This window comes from Neurospora tetrasperma (assembly GCF_000213175.1).
Source record: "Neurospora tetrasperma FGSC 2508 unplaced genomic scaffold NEUTE1scaffold_3, whole genome shotgun sequence".
Classification (NCBI taxonomy): Eukaryota; Fungi; Ascomycota; class Sordariomycetes; order Sordariales; family Sordariaceae; genus Neurospora; species Neurospora tetrasperma.
Window position 1 is genome coordinate 84,529 of NW_009799101.1, and position 16,419 is coordinate 100,947.

Below are 16,419 nucleotides of genomic sequence, written 5' to 3' on the forward strand. Positions count from 1 at the left end.
ACGCTACTACTCAAGGTATGTAGCATCAAGAGACCAACAAGGCTTGTCGGCCCACAGGGCGTTCGTTGTTGGTTGTTGATTCCTGAGAAGCGCTTTGTCAACCTTGGTCAACGAAGTCCAACTGCTGAAAAATTACAGTCACAAAGTCCCACAATCTCTGCAGTGTGGTTGCGGATAGAAGCTGGTTCGATGTCCCGAATCTCTATTATGCCCTGGCAGCGAACGTCTCATGATCCAAGGACGCGCAATTTAACCTGATGTTGCCGTGACGAGGACTTTGAGAAGAAAGGCGGGATAAGGTCACTGATGGCACAGTAGGCGTGGGAGGCTTTGACGGTCTCTCATGTGCATCTGGATGCAATACAACCTCAGGATAGCTCCGCCCTGTGCGCCAATCACCATGTTTCCTCGAGCCGAACGAGGGATATCAGATCATGATTCGCTGTATGTATTGCGGACAGCTAGAAACGGAAAGGACCGAGGGTGAAAACCACTGATCTCGTTGTGGTGAGTCAGAGCCACTCGGCTTGGGATAACACTGATGAATTGCAAGCCCAATCTGCAAATTGAAAATGCACAAGGTAGGTTGGCCAGAGGTCTCGGGCTAGCGATCCAACTGGTAGTAGGTAGTGGATACGGACGAATTGGTTTGGTCAGAGTCGTGATGTATTGACTGTTGGAAGCCATGGTCTTGCTGCCGTTTAAGCGGGGCCTGCGGGGGCGCTGTTGGTGGTCAGATGCCGCTGCTGCAAAAGGAACATGATTCGAGGCTTGAAATTCGTGGGCATTGATACTAGCAAGAAATTGGTCTCCACTGGTACCTAGAATGATGTCGTTGAGGGTTGAGACTTGGTGGTTTGCAATGAAGAAAATCGGACGGAAGACGGGACGAACCAGGACGGCCTGGACGGTATGTAACCCCAACCCTAAACCCTGGGTCCCCTGGCTGCCCGGGTTTCTACCTGGATGGAGCCCCACAATGGTCAAGTGCCCTGCAGGGCTGGTGGCCGCCCGCAGTCATGTGCCCACGCGACGCGCTGCTTGCTGACACCCGCAAGCCGTAGAGGTGTTCGCGGTCCACCAATACTCACAGTTCACGCCTAGGTTGCCTTCGGTGTTCCTTTGCTTCGTTTCATTTTCAGTTCCACAAAGACAACCGGGCAATGCGACAAACATGTCCAACCATCCCGCGTCTTCATCGCGCGCCGGATCGCCCTCGTCAGATCATGTTCTCTTTGATCCTTCCCATCCTCTCAAAGGCGTCGTCGTGTGCTGCACCAGCATCTCGCCAGAACTAAGGGTACCACCCACCTGCCGCCCTCAGCCTCGCCCTCCTCCCCTTGACAGCCAACTGACTCTGTGAAAATCAACAGACAGACATCGCCAACAAGACCGAAGAACTCGGCGGCAAGCACAAACACGACCTCACCCCCGATTGTACCCATCTCATCGTCGGCGAACACGATACGCCCAAGTACCGCCATGTCGCAAAGGAACGCCCCGACGTCAAGGCCATGGCCGCCGGCTGGATTGAAGCCCTCCGGAAGCTCTGGGTCGAAGACGCCGACATCGACTTCATCGCCCTCGAGAAGGAATGGGAGCTGAAACCCTTCGAGACCGGCGGCGGCGAGCCAAACCTGGTAGATGGCACAATCCATCCCCGACGAAAACTCTTGGTCTGCTCGACCGGATTTATGGAACCCGAAGAGCGCCAGCACATCATCGACATGGTCGAAAAGGGCGGCGGCATATACACGGGCGACTTGACCCGCCGCGTCACCCACCTCGTCGTCTACAAGCCAGAAGGCCGCAAGTACCAGGCTGCTCAGAACTGGGGCATTAAAACTGTTTCGGTCGAGTGGATCAACGATTGCGTCGAGCGTGGCCTGATTCTAGACGAGAAATACTACGATCCCCTTCTTCCACAGGACGAACGAGGACTTGGTGCTTGGAACAGACAAAGCGGCCGCGTTCCCTCCCTGGGCAAAAGACTGAGAGAAAGCGCCGCCGAGGGACAAGAAGCCGGGAGGAGAAAGCTGAGAAAGACTGCTAGTATCAAGCTCAACAGCCAGAGGGATAGTCTGTGGGGAAGCATTTTGGGTGTACCCCCGGCAGCCACTTCTTCGCCTGCTGCTGCTGCTCCGGCTCCCCTTACCGGAGCTTCTCAACCACAGCCGCCTGCCTCAGCACCCGCCCCGCGCGATCCGAGCCAACAACAGCCTTCGGGCCCAGAAGCACAATCGGTGGACACCCAGGGCTCGAGGCTTTCGTCGTTCGGCATACCACATGACGAGTTCATATTTGCCTACTGCTGCTTCTACATTGCCGGTTTTGCCCTCAAAGAGACCGAAATCCTCATAAACACCGTCGCTTCTCTCGGCGGCGTCGTCTGTCAAACCCTTGACGAGTGCGCGTCTGCCTCTGGCGCCCAAATGGCTCACCGCTTCCTCGTCGTACCACAGAACTCTCAACCAGACAGCCACCCCCGCCTTCCACCCAACGTCTACATCATTACCGAATTTTACATTGAACGGTGTTTACACAAGAAATACTTCTTCGACCCCCACGAGCATGCCCTCGGCCAGCCGTTTCGCGCCTTTCCCATTCCAGACTTCGATACACTTTCCATCTCGACAGCAGGGTTTACGGGCGTCGATCTCAACCATGTGGATAAAGCTATTAGGCAATTGGGTGCCAGGTACGAAGAGAGGTTCACGGCTGATGTGTCTGTTCTCGTAGCACCGTCGGTTTCAGTTATAAGGAAACAGAAACTCGACATGGCGCTCCGGTGGAAGGTACCGATCGTTACGGCAGAATGGTTGTGGACGTGCATCAATTCGGGGTTCAAGTGCCCTATTGAGGATTTTCTCTTCCCCGAACTCAACCAGAAGATCCGTTCCGAGGAACCACCGGCGTCAAAGGGCAGCCAGGTCCCTAGGCAGGACAAGGCCAAGGAGAAGCAAACCAAGCAATCCAAGCTAGAGAGCGTTGATAAAGATCTACTCCCCAAACCGGCTGCCGCCGCCACCGCAAGCAAATCACGCAGTCGCGTGGACGCCTCCGACTTTACCTCTGCTATCCGAGAGAAGATGAGATCTTCAGCTTCAGAGTTCAAGAACACGAAAGCAACGCCAGCGCTGGCACCGGCATTAGACGAGTCCCACGATAGCTACGAGACAGCACCGAGTCAGCGACAAGCAAGCACGGCGAATACCACACCTAAAAAGAAGACGGCAGCATCAGCTGGCGCACCGCTAACCGATATTTCCAACCTCTCCCAGCCCGCCTCCTCTTCAAATCAAAAACAAAAGGAGCAGCCACTACGCAAACCACTACACAAGATACGAAGCGAGATAGCAGATTCTGACGCGGAGTCTGCAGCGGACGACGACGATCTTCCCCTCCCTGGCGAAGACGACTTGCCAGTCGTTGTCGAGGGAGAGTCCGGCAAACGACAACAGTCTAAATCGCCGAGCAAGCTTAAAGCCTTGGAGGAAGAGCCGGTGATAGAAGACCCAGGCGAAACCGGCGAAGAACTCCGCCGCCGCTTGCTCAAAGAAGCAGAAGAGAAGAAAAGGGCCGAGAAGGTAAAGGTGACGGATCGATTGGTCGACTTGTTGTTGGATGCCGGTGGTGACGGCGAGGCCAGCATGGAAACTGCCGCAGCAACGTCATTCGCCAGCGCTCTCTCATACACACATGGGGCCAGAGGCACCTCCGTCACGGCTGTAGAGACAATAGAGGCCAGGGCCATGACCGCGGTAACAAGAGCACCAAGCGAAGCCGCCTCCGTGCGCTCCGATGACGGATCCGTCACCGGCAAATCCCGTCGACGGAAGCGAGAGATCCTAGGGAGAGCGATGAGCAACGTGTCAGCGGCAAGCGAGGACGGTCTGGCAGCCGATTCTCCTCCGCCTCGTGGAGCCGAGCTGGTAGGGCGCCAAGCTAGATCCCTTCGAACTTCGACTTCCGGACGCCATGCTCAACAGTTACAGCACAAAGAGACCACTCCCCCAGCAGCCGCGCCTGCCACCACCACAACCGCCACCGCTTCAACAAAGCGCAGAACCCGCTCCAAGAAAGACGATAAGGAGGGACCACCCCCCACACAAGTAGATTACCAAGACATCGACTCCCGGAAGGCCAGGCAGAAGCTCCTCTCCAAGCTCGGCGATGATAAAGCTACTGATCCCGCCGCCGTCTCTAAGCGAGCGGCGGAGGAACAGACGACAGTGTCGATTGGAGACTTGGATGCGTTTGTTAGGGAGAATGAAGATCACGGCATGGGAAGCCCAACGGGGCTGGGGAGGACGATGAGGAATGCTGCACATGGGGAGAAGGGGTATGGGGGGAGGAAGAGGACTACGAGGAGGTCGAAGGGGGCATAAAACCTCGATCGAGGTGATGATGGAACGGGAGAGTCCATTAATGGGATATTGGGGGTGCATAGCACCGTACCTCCATAGTACCGTTCATTGTAAGCAAACACTATCTTTGGAGATAACCGTTGAGCTCAGAATAACCGTTCAGCTCAGAAAAACCGTTCTAGGGAGATCTAAGGGATTTGATTGGCTGGATTAGTTTGGGAATAGGTACTTCTTGCCTTCTTTCTACTCTATACTACGAAGTTACTCTACTAAGGCTGGGTAAGGTAATTGAAACCTCGTGGCTTCCCAAGATCTCGTGCCTTCCCAAGACCTCGTTACCCCCCCCCTCCTCCCTAAAATCCAATCTACCAAGTTCACTACCTTATATCGCCATCGCCATCGTTATCGTTATCGCCATCGTTATCGCCATCGTTATCGCTATCGCTATCGTTATCGTCATCGCTATCGCCATTGCGTTAATTGCCTATATTGAAATTAGTTGACGAAATGAAATGGGATGCAGCCGTACCTACCTAGGGATGATAGCCGTTGTTGTTGTCGTTATTAGTGGTTGAAAAGTTGAAGTTGGGAGAGTTGGGGAGTCGATGGAACTTTGGCTTTTTGAACTCCGTCTCCTTCTCTCTCCTTCTCTCTCCTTTGCTCCCTTCTAAACCTTCTCTTTTCCATCGTCCCTTCTTAAAAGGGGAGTCTCTTCAACTCTCACTAGCTCCCGCCCAACATATGGCCCTCTATTCTTATTTTAGCCAATCAGAGCTTAGAGATTCTATTAAAATGGTTTCTCTGAGTTGAACGGTTTCTTTGAGGAGCACGGTTATTTCAAGGATCACGGATATCGCCGTTCTGTAACGGTTTTTTCTATAGCACGGTTTTCTGGCACACCAGATTCCCATTAATGTCATGAGCAACAGTACCTCTAACATATAGCGAAGCATTCTAGTTTCAGTTTAGCTACCTACCTTAGGTTTTGTTTGATATCTCTACCTACTACCTAGGTAACCTTGGAAATATTCATATTTGATGGATTTCTTAGACTTGGCGATGCATAGGACTTGTTCGTGGGTTCTGCTTTGTTCAAATCATCCAACGTACTTTGATCATGACTTGAATTATTCTTCTTCAGTCTTTCTCATTGCATTACCCACATCTTTTTCCTAGGTACTCTTCGTTTATTCATAGTAATTATACATCGTTATCTCTTCCACGTCCTGGTCTAGTACTGGTCTATTCATCTGCTCAGTACCTGCTCCTACCACACTGCACGTAATTGCTTCAAAATTGTCCCTAATTTAAAAGTTAGTAGATTCTACTTCAAAAGCAGCATATTTACATTATCAAAATGGTTAGGTACCTACGTAGGGATCCAAAAGGACCTAGCAAGGTCCAATTTGGTGCATTTTATATTGGAACAAGCATATCCACAGCACAAAACATTTATGGAAGTTAGATCGAGGTCTTGAACTAACAAACAAACCCAGTCATTCATTCAATTGAGCTGTACATAGTCGTCATCGTCAAAAAAGAAAACCCGTGGTATATCCATCATGTCCAAACCAGCCAAAGTATCGTATCAAAACCCATGAACCCTTCTAATTCTCTCTTTCTCAGTCCTCATCACAAATGCTGACTGGCCTCGGTCAGAATACTCAGCAGCGTAACCGCCGCGCCTCCAATGAGTGCGCTCTTACTCGACTTCTCGCTGCGTTCTCTGCGCTCCCGTTCCCTATCGCGGTCCCGATCACGGTCCCGATCATGGTGGCGGGAGGAGCGGTGACGATCGCCGCGATCCCTTTCCCTTTCCCTGTCGCGGTCTCGATCTCGGTCCCTGTCACGGTCCCTTTCGCCGCCACCGCCATCTCGGTACCTAGAATCTCTGTCGCGATCCCTATCTCCTCTTTCACGGTCGCGGTCACGGTCCCTTTCTCTCTCCCTTTCCCGGTCTCTGGTGTCTCTAGGATCCCGGAGGTCACGATCACGCTCCCTGTCCCTTTCTCTGTCCCGATCTCTCCTCGAGCGAGAAGGGTCGCGGTGGTGGTCCCTGTCACGGTCCCTTCCAAGATCCGCCCCAACCAAATCTCGTGGGCGTACACGGCTTCGACTTCGATCACGGTCCCTGTCCCTGTCCCTATCTTTATCATCCCGATGCCTGCTGCGGTCACGGTCACGGTCACGGTCGTCCCTGCTCGGATCCCTATTGGTTCTGCGCCGGTTTTCGCGCTCCTCCTCCCGTCTCTTCCGCTCCGCATACTCCCCAGGACTAATCTCCTTCGGACCATCCCTCCCAAACCGGACATGATTCGTGTTCTTGTTCTTGAGAATCGGTTTCGGGGCCGTGGTAGTGCTGCTAGGGCTTGTGATACTACTGCTGATCTTTGAGTTATCGTCTCCATTTACACTTGCCGGCGGCGACACAATCACCGGTTGACCGGCCCTCTGGGCATCCTGGTTGGTAGAGGCATTGATTGAAGCATCACTCGCCCGCCGCCGACGGTGTCTCCTCCTTCTAGCAGCAGATGCATCGTCGCTCACGTCGTCCGTGTCTGAGGACTCGCTGCTGCTGCTGTCCGAGTGCCGCCGGGTCTCTGCGCTGCGTCGGCGGCGGCCGTCACTGGTCGTGTCGGGTGTAGGCCAGGTACTGTGTCTCCCCTGAGCAGCAGCAGCAGCATACCTCCTGGCATTCCTGACTTCGGTCGTTTGTCTGGCAAACTCGAGAATGTCTTTTTTGGTCAGCTCGCCTAGGACAGCAACAAAATCGGGACGAGCTTCGTAGCGCACGCCGGCCCTTTCGAGCACTTCGGGAGACACCAGCTTGCGCTTGATGCGGGTCCATTTCGCATCTATGGGAATTTCTTTGCCCTTGCCGTCTGGTGCTAGACGGGTGTATTGTCGAGGAATTGTGGGCTTAGGGCTGGGTATGCCGTTGCCTACTGGGGGTGCAGGTGACATGAACGATGCTGCGGTGGTTGGTGGCCCTTGGGAAGGTGGTGCATCTGGGTAGGGCGGCATAGCCAGGGGTGGGACGTAGCGAGGGGAAGTGCCGTACTGGGCGGCGGAGGAAGAGGCAGAAAACATGCCGTTGCTGGACTGGGACTTGTTGCCGGGGATGGTGAGCGGTGGAGGGCCACCGGGGGTGAGGTAATGTCCTTTGCTGGGCGAGGTACCGGGAGAGGCGAAGTGGTGGTCATTTCCCGTGGGATAGGGGGCCAATTGCATAGAACCCATGCGGGCGGCAAGAATGTCGGGGTTGTGGTTGTCGAGATCTATGAGGTCGCGGGTTGAGATCAAGGCACCTGCTTGGGATCCAGTGATGGAATCCGAGTCTGAAGCGTCTGGGGTTTGAACATCGTAGCTGTATTGGCTGTTGAGACCAGGGGTCCTATGGTGATGGAACGGCTGCAAAGCTCGTGGTACCTTGGGGTCATAGTCTGGAAACCTTGAACTATCTTGTTGACCGTTGGACGAGGCATGGTGATCGAGCAAACCACGAACGGACGGCGGTGAACCGGCGTGAGGGGATTGGTTGGCCTCGAGTTCGCGGATATACGCTCGTAGAACCTCCTGTTTCCATTGTGAGATGATGCTGTTTCACAAAGGTCCATTCACCGCAATAGGTATCACTAACCTTATTCTTCCTCAGGATCTCGGGCGAAAACCCCTCCTTTTCGAGCTCCTCCTTGAAGGTCTGCCAAGTATCCTCCCTCATTTCGGTGGTAGGGGACGCTCGGTTTTGGAACATCCTCGTCGCAACCCGTTCCAGCTTATCCTTGATCATGTCCAGCTGCTTGCCATCGGTATGGTTCAACACCTCCTGGGCGTTCTCCGGGTTATGAACCTGCACGGCATCGAGAAGCTTGGCGATCTTGCGAGTCGGGGATTCCAGATCCAAGAGGTTCAGCCTCAACTGCAGGCGGTCATTCACCCCATCGCGCCCGTCGCCATATTGGCGGAGGATGTCGTCCACTTCGCGCAGGGCTTCATCGCTGTCTTCGACGGCGGAGGCTAATCGTTTGGCGTAGATGTTATCGCGCGAAGTGTCCTTGAGGACCGAGTCCTGATCTTGGGATTCAACGTGCAGGTATTTCAAGGCTTGGTGCAGGCCTTTGAGGTCCTCCTCCATCCACTTGAGGGGCGCGTCGTCGGCGGCGTCATGATTGACCCGTTTGACGTCGCGGAGTAACTGACGAGCGTAGGCGTGGACGGACTCGACAGTCGGGGTTGAGTAATCGCCAGAAGGAACCGTCATCGGAATCAAATCGGGAGTGTGAAAGGTCTGGTGTTATGATGAAAGGTCCCACGTGGGGACAATCAGTGGATAGGTATGTGGGTTAGCTCTCGTGCTATCAGCGGAGTGCGGTGGTGGATTGAAGCTGCTGGTGCGTTATGTAACAGCGATTCAATGGTGTTTTTGCAGAACTTCGCCAGATGAAGTGAGAGAACGTCTGAGAGAAGGATGTTCGGGGGAAAGTTCAGGTCTGGTCTACTGTGACAAAGTTGTTGTTTGGTGATCGCCTCCAGCTAAGCCAAGGTTGGTTGTATGGAATCGGAGAGTTAGTGGTCGTGCCAAGGACCGGGACAGGTCAAAATTCGGACCCTTGTTGACCAAGACTGCCCGATGACCAAACTGGGGCAGTGTGGTTGCAAATCTTGGAGCAAGGGTGTAAGCAGGCCAAGCTTTTTTCCTTTTCGTCACCTGCCTTGGTAGCGCCGGAGATTCCGCGATTGTTGATGGAGAAAGTCAGGTCAAAGAGGGAGAGGGAAATGGATAGTGGGGAGCGAGCTTTGGGGAGGTGAAAGAGAAAAAACGGAGCTTGTCAGGTCTGCTATCAGCCAGGTTGGGAATCCGAAAGTCTTGGGCTGGGAGACTGGTGCCAACCAATGACGAAGGTACAGAGAGTGGGAATTGATGCCACTGGATGATGGTCACCGTGATGGAGGGTGGGTGGCAGCCAACTTGAAGGCGAATTAACAAACGACATATCGCGAGGGGGGCTGCTGGCATGGCGTCTGCAATCCTGAAAGGGGGAGACGGGTCGGAAGGGTGTCATATCCTGGGTATGATATGAAATGAATCCCTCGAAAGGAACTCGGTGGTGACACGGCGCAATGAAACAGACAGACAAACATCATGGCCACCAGGGCTAACGACTAGTACTAACCGTTCCTGCTTCGACCCGTCCACCCGTCCGTTGTCTTGAACCGTTCAGTTAGTACTGAAGGATACTTCAACTTGCGGACATGGCGACTTCCGAACGGATCTTGGAATGCCGTGTCGATTCGTACCTTGGAGGGTCCATTCCGTTGTTTGGGTTTCGATGCCCTGTCTTGGCACGGTGACGTCGTTTGACAAGACGGACCCGGCCTTTTTAAGCGAGGTGCCTTGTGAGGGGCAACCCCGGCCAATCAAAATCGAGGATCTACTGGGTTAGGAAACGAGGGAGGGGTCTTTGGGCTTTAGCGCCGTTAAACGCCCCTGGAGCATGCTGTACTTTAGCTGCGCCACTGGTACCTCGAACAGGGAGCGGGCGGATAGTACTTGCTGTCGGGTACGTAGGTATCACCGTCAGATAAAATCAGGGTTCAATTCACTTTCCACAAACACATAAATTTTTGACATCCTTCCTGTTTAATCTCGTATCTTCATCAAGGCTTCGTTTGATAAGTCTACATTTTCCACCAAAACTATGTAGAGTAGCCGTGTTCAAGGTCAAAATAGACTTATTCCGGCACCGCTTTAGGGCCTAGTCTAGTATATAATTCCGGTCGGGCTGTGCACGTCACAACGTCTTCCGTTTCCCCACATCTTCACGAGGCTGTGAACTGAGCTAACCAAAGCTTCTTCATCCCTTCCATTCCATTTCCATTTCCATTCAAGACATGGTGTACAAGAGTCACCGATGGCTGTAATGGGAATAGCTCCAGACTAAAGGTGTATAGTGTACTCTGTACAATGCAGTCTGTGCTTGTGCTTGTACGTCTCCACTTTGTTCAGTTACCAACCGGGGGAAATGACTTGCATCTTGCATATCCGACATACAGTACAGGACAACTCCGTGGTACACTACACACACCGACGCAACTGAAGCAGATAGGCGAACCGCTTCTACCGCCGCCCAGAAACGCAGGCAAACTCACAGAAGATCAAAAAGGCAACTTTAACCTCTTCTGTGACACACTCGGTAGCTCTTGGCATCAAAATGTGCATTTTGACTATCTACCTCTACCTCTACCTCTACCTCTACCTACACTACTGAATATCCGCTCATTGGTCGGTATTGTATAACCTCCAGACCGCACTGCTTACCGTAATAGTCAATATATTTACACTGCTCAAGGTTGAGTCACCACCTAGGTCACCACCTTCTTCTACAACTTGTCAGTAAGGTCTGGCAGTCAAATGCTTACATTCTAGTACCGGGCCTGTTTCGGGATACATGTACCGAACGAATGGCATATTCACACCCCTTCAGGTTGACAGTTTCGAGCCAACGGTGTTGCTTTGGGTGAGCGCTGCGAGCCGTCAGCCGTCAGCCTCACAAGACATAAAAGTCCTAGACACGACATATTCATTTTGAGGCAACGAAGTCTCCTCACTCTCTTTCAGACCAGCAATCAAACAGTTACATGTTGGGTCATTTGGCGGTTGCCTTGTTTTAGTCTTATCTCCATTTGCGGTTGCGGCTACTCGCCAAATATTGATGCCAGCGGATGAACCAGTGGAGTGTCACAAACTACCTCTAGGGTACATACCTAACATGCTTCCGCCGCGTGAAGCACCGCGCGGTTAATGCACTTGAAGGGCGCTTTTCTTGCTTTCCACGTTGTATCCAGTATACCTAGGTAGGTAGCCAATTGAATTGTACTACTATCGCATCACAGGCGGACCTTCTCCTTTTATATGACGGTTGTAACGGGAAACTCTTCGAGTCTGGTTGGAGAATACAGGTAGGACGGGTTTGGACACCGAGGCCTCTTATGTCATGTTGCTTGATTCCTAGTTGGAGCAACCTCCATTACCGGTTTCCAGCCAGCCGCGTGTTACGACGTCGACGTCCCCTTTCCTACTGGGTCATTGAAACATCCCCGTCGTCAGCCGCAACTACAACCGTAGCCACATCCGTAGCCTCACCCGCCAACTCATCCACTCCCTGCTCCCCACCTTTTACTCCTGCTATTGGCTCCGCTAGCTCATCGGGTTGAGCAGCCTCGTCGACCTCGACAACCCTCGCCATATTCTTCCTCGGCCTACCCCTCTTGGGCTTAGCTGTCTGTACAACGTCCGATTGCACGGGGGCAACGTCCGATATAACCTGCTGAGCCTCCCAAGGAACAGACACCTCCGACGCGCCAGAAACGCTACCAGCCGTCTTCATCTCTCCCTCCCCTCCAGCAACAGCGTTTCCAGAGTGTTGGAAGTCAGCCAAGTATTGGAGCGTGAGATCAGTCCAGCCCCTCCCGCCCGTCTTCTCCACCAGGAACGGATTCAATTCTCCTCTGAACCACCTCTCCTTCCTTTTCACACTCCTCTCCCCGCCTTCCAGCGCTGATAGTGCAGCTCGGGTTGTGCGCATCCTTTTCGTTCCCGTCCCCCCTCCCGGGTTATTGAACCCCGTTCCCAAAGCCACATTTGGCCCCACGCCGCCTCCGTCCGCGTTACTCGTGCCAGCACCTTCGCTTACGCTAAGCAAACTACTCATCTTCAACCTCCTCCTCTGCAGATTCGATTCATAAGCGACTATGCTCCGCACGTAGGGGGCGACGTCCAGTGTTATGAGGCCCATGGTGCGGTCGAAGACGGAGGGGTCCAAGTAGGATGTCGTGGATGCAGAGGAGTCTGAAGTGGCGATAGGGTCAAAGGCAAAGGCAAGGTCGATTCGGTTGATAGCTGGATGCTCGGGAGAAGAGAGGGAGAGGTTGGTCAAGGATTTGGTGATTATGTTGAGGGCAGAGGATTCGTTTAGTGGCTGGAGGGTATCAGTGGATGTAGGATGTTGGACGAGTGATGAGGTCCGCGACCGTAAAACGGAGCGAGATAGCGATTTGATGGTTGCTGGAAGACCCGTATTGAGGGAGTCGTGGAGAGTAAGAGGAGGAGAATCGAGCGGCGTTAGACCGAGGACGTTGTCGTCGCGGGCTTTAGCTGGGGGCTCGGGTAGTGTGGCGTCTAGTGGCTCCTGTGATATTACTGTTAGCGAACACAATTATGTGAGAATTGAATATCTTACCTCGTTCAGTGTCCCAAATGACCGAGAAGAGCAGAGATTCGCTGCGCTCAGGGCATCAGCCAGTTCCTCAAACGCTTCAAGAGCCTCAAGCCTTCCAGCCCCAGACGAAGGCATCCCTTCCGCCCATGGTTCCAGCCCAACAGAGTCTTGCCAGCTCCCCATATCAAGGCCCCACGAATCCCAAGTTTGCTCCAGTAACTCTTCCTCCACTAACCGTCCATCAGTAGCCTTTCCGATCACAGGGTCTCGTCCGAGCCAGTTCATACCCCTGAGATATGTGCTCTGACTAACAACCCTCACCACATCCCCGTTCTCGTCAAGATCACAGCCTCTCGGCCACCTCGGATAATACCAATCAAAGCCTCCCTTCCTATCCCCGACGCCTATCTGGCACCAATACTGCAGATCCGTAGTCGCGGCGCGGAGGTCATGGCCGCGAGACTCGTACAAAGATGCGACGGCTTGTCGTGTGAGAGCGTGACCTTCGTTAGCTGCTACCAGCAATAGGCGATCAACCGCAAGATCTGTAGGCGGTGGACTTAGCCGGAAGATGCCGTGTAGTCTAAGGGTATGGAGGGGGAGTAGAGTCTCGTCGTTGCATGTCATGATGAAGGGTCGTTTGGCTTGCGCGATAAGGGTGACGATGGTGGTCCAGAATTGCTTGTCTTCTTCGTAGAGAATGTCAACTTCTTCGAGGAGAATGAGGGATTGTCTTTGGACCTTTCCGCTGTCTTTTTTGACCTCTTTTGGTTCGCTGGTGGGTGGTGGCTTAGTGGGCTGCTTTAGTTTTGCTGCAGTGGTCTTGGGCCGGAAAAAAGCATTCATGGTTGCCTGCTTGCCAGATTTGACCTCCTCTGCAGTAGCATCTTCTTGATCATCGCCAGCTTTGTCGGAGGAGGACTGGTGCTGCTGGACGAGGTGATTCCTGGTCATGTCGCCAATCTTTTCAAGCACATCCTTGCCGCTCCTTCGGCTGCTCGAGTTGATCTCGAAGACCTCAAAGTCTAGTTCTTTGGCCACTGCGTAGACGGCAGCTGTTTTGCCGCAGCCGTGAGGGCCGCTGATGACAAGTGTATTTGCGATTTTGGAGGCATCCTTCTTGGACAAGTCCCCGGATTTGACGACGGTTTTCCTTGTGATGCCCCGAAAACCACTAGGTGCCCAATTGGCTCCGTCGTCCGAGTCTTCGTCTAGCTCGAGCTCGTCGTCGCTAGAGACAATAAAGTCGTCGAGCTTCTTTCGCCTCTTTTTCCTACCAGGGCCAACAGCCTTGGCTTTTTTCGGTTTGTCGGAATCGTTCGAGCCGGTCTCTACTGATTGCACTTTTAACGCACGAAGCCAGTCTCGCAAAAGAAAGGCTTCGTTGCCGGGCTGCAGGACCTCGGTGGCGTGGATAGGGCCGTACTTTTGTGTCCAGTTGCTAGTTTCGCATTGGCACTGATCAAAGGCTGACAGGGAGAAGGATAGGGAGTCGTATAGGCGGGCAAGTTGAGGGGGGGCTTTTAGTTGGCCAGATGCTTGCGTTGCCCTGAATGTCATGAGCTCCGGAAGAATGCGCTGCTGTAGTTTTCTCCCGCTCTCAAAGTGCTTGGTGGGAAGTCGAAGCTCAGGAGGTGCAGGCATGAAATCGTCCGTGTTGTAGTCGCGAAGAGCTTGTCTTACAGACTCGATTCCCATTGAGGTGCTAATCAGATTTACGATCGACTCTTGCTGGTCCACCTGAATTGACTGGCCCTTGGATTTGCGGGACGGCAGAGGCAGCTGAATATTTTGGTCCATAGGTACATCATGGTCTCCGCGCACATGTACCATATCCTTCCACGGCCATACCGGGGGTTTTGCGCCAGGAAACTTTAGGGGCACGTTCTTGGAGAAACCGAACTGGGGCATTCGTCCAGTGAAGGCCGAAGCACGCGGCTTCTTGGGCGAACATGGTGTAGACATGAAAACTTTCTGCGACGGTTCGCTAATGGTAGGCTTGTCGTTCTTGGGTTCAGCAGCAGGGGGCGCAGCTGCGGATCCTTTGTCTTTCCCCGAAAAGAAGGGATGTGTAGATTTTGAGTTGGCAGGCTTGGAAGCTGGAGGTTTTTTGGTTCGCTGGCTGGTCCGTTGCGGTTGTTTTGGGGCCTTGAGAATGGCTTCAATCTTCTCGCCCACTCTCGTGCGTGCCTCGGCATCCGACTCGGAACTATACTTAATAGTCACGACCTTGGACTCTGGCTTCTTTACGCGTGATGGCTGTACCCTCCTCTTTATCGTTGGAGCTGTCTCCTCGGTTGTCTCTGGTTGCTTTGGTTTGGGAGGTGACCCAATCGTTCCTGTTTTGGGATTGAGGCGGAGAAGTTTTGTCGGCTTTGGAGGCTCGACATTGGCGGCAGGAGGGATGACTGTAGGCGGCGGGGATGATCGGATATTGACGTCGACCAGATTCCGTATAATGCCAGTAACATCATGAGCGGGAGCCGGTATGGCATCCTCGAGCTGGACAGGCGCTTCTATTTCATTTGTGGCTTGTTGTGGTAGCTCTGTTTCTTCTTGCGTGGTTTTGATATCCTCTTCTTCCTCTTCTTGTCCGGCATCCTCCTTTGTCTTTTCTAGTCTGATAAAATGGGTTGCGATACCCGGGCCGACATTGGGTTTTGTCCGTTTCCTTGTCTTTGGTTTCTTGTGGTCCTGGTCGTCTTCTAGATCCGGGGACACCTTGCGGCGTTTGCTCCGTCTCCCGGCTGCCTTCTCCAGGGTGTCATGTTCAACTTTTGGCTCCACGGGTTCGTCGATGGACATTAGGGAATCCTCGGTCGTGTCTGGTTGATGGGGAACGGAAGGGGTTTCTCTCAGAGCTGGAGGAGCAGGCTGTCGGTTCGGAGCAAAAAAGGGATGCAACGGCTTGCGAGCCGCGTCTGGAGAGTTGCCATTTTCGACCATGGCGAGGACAGCGACTGGTGTCATGGAGTGGTAGTAGTAGTACACGTTGGGGGAGAACTGTAGATGATTTGGTCAATTCAGGTAGCCGGTTTGAAGTCAAGAGAAAGAATGGTTACGGGGAGGGAGACATACTGGGAGACGACGGATTATGAGGCAGAAATCATGCTTCTGTTATGATAAGTGGTGACGGTACCTACCTACCTAATCAAAGATGAATGTGGTGAGGTGGATGTCACAAATATCAAATCGATATGAACTCCAATTGACCTAATAGAGGTACAGTACGTAAGCCCTGCAATGCTGGATTCAGGCTGTGCATTGGCTGCGACACGGGCTCACTGTTGAAAGGAGTCGCGGGAGGGGAGGCATGCTCCGGCTTGCATCTTAGTGATGTTAAGGGTGACCGCGTTCTGCCACTTTAGCACGCGTCTTACGCTGGAGCTCCTGCGTCTAGTTCCGTCCCTTGCCGGCCGCATGCTCCAGTGATCGGCACCCAAGTCGTGTCGCACTCGCGCATCCTTCAGTAGGTAGTGTAGGTAGGTAGAGGTACCTACCTGGGCTGCCTGCCCCAGCTTCCGTCGTTCATGACAAAATAGATGAGACCAGTGGAATGGTCACATAAAGCAGTCCAATGCCGCTCGTTAGAATTGCAAACGGCCTGAAGTGGAGATTGATTTGATCCAAAAAGACATTCGTCAGAGTTCATTTAGGATGTTAAGGAACAGGAATTGCTTAGAATATAAATGCAAAGAAGTAATCAAGACGCTTGGATGCGTAGTAAGAGTATGCCCAAGGTGTTATGTCACAAACGTCTTAACCATTTTGTCCAAGACGAGCCCAGATGGTCACTGCATGTGTCAGACACTCGGGTCCGACACGGGACCGTG

The 16,419-nt window shown here is 53.1% G+C and overlaps 3 protein-coding genes across 3 annotated transcripts; 1 reads left to right on the top strand and 2 right to left on the bottom strand.

The window, feature by feature from the left end:
• Nucleotides 1-2,777: 2,777 nt before the first annotated feature.
• NEUTE1DRAFT_100190 (uncharacterized protein) lies at nt 2,778-4,388 on the top strand (the record flags this gene model as incomplete). The annotated part of the gene is made up of 1 exon (XM_009852080.1): nt 2,778-4,388. The coding sequence occupies one exon, from the start codon at nt 2,778-2,780 to the stop codon at nt 4,386-4,388; it is 1,611 nt and encodes a 536-aa protein (XP_009850382.1).
• Nucleotides 4,389-5,826: 1,438 nt separating this feature from the next.
• On the bottom strand, nt 5,827-8,628 carry NEUTE1DRAFT_145923 (uncharacterized protein; the record flags this gene model as incomplete). Its single annotated transcript, XM_009852081.1, has 2 exons — nt 5,827-7,943; nt 8,008-8,628. The coding sequence occupies 2 exons, from the start codon at nt 8,626-8,628 to the stop codon at nt 6,000-6,002; spliced, it is 2,565 nt and encodes an 854-aa protein (XP_009850383.1).
• Nucleotides 8,629-11,262: 2,634 nt separating this feature from the next.
• NEUTE1DRAFT_129263 (uncharacterized protein) lies at nt 11,263-16,238 on the bottom strand (the record flags this gene model as incomplete). Its single annotated transcript, XM_009852082.1, has 6 exons — nt 11,263-12,556; nt 12,608-15,589; nt 15,665-15,700; nt 15,813-15,915; nt 15,967-16,050; nt 16,087-16,238. The coding sequence occupies 6 exons, from the start codon at nt 16,236-16,238 to the stop codon at nt 11,444-11,446; spliced, it is 4,470 nt and encodes a 1,489-aa protein (XP_009850384.1).
• Between the last annotated feature and the right edge of the window lie 181 nt (nt 16,239-16,419).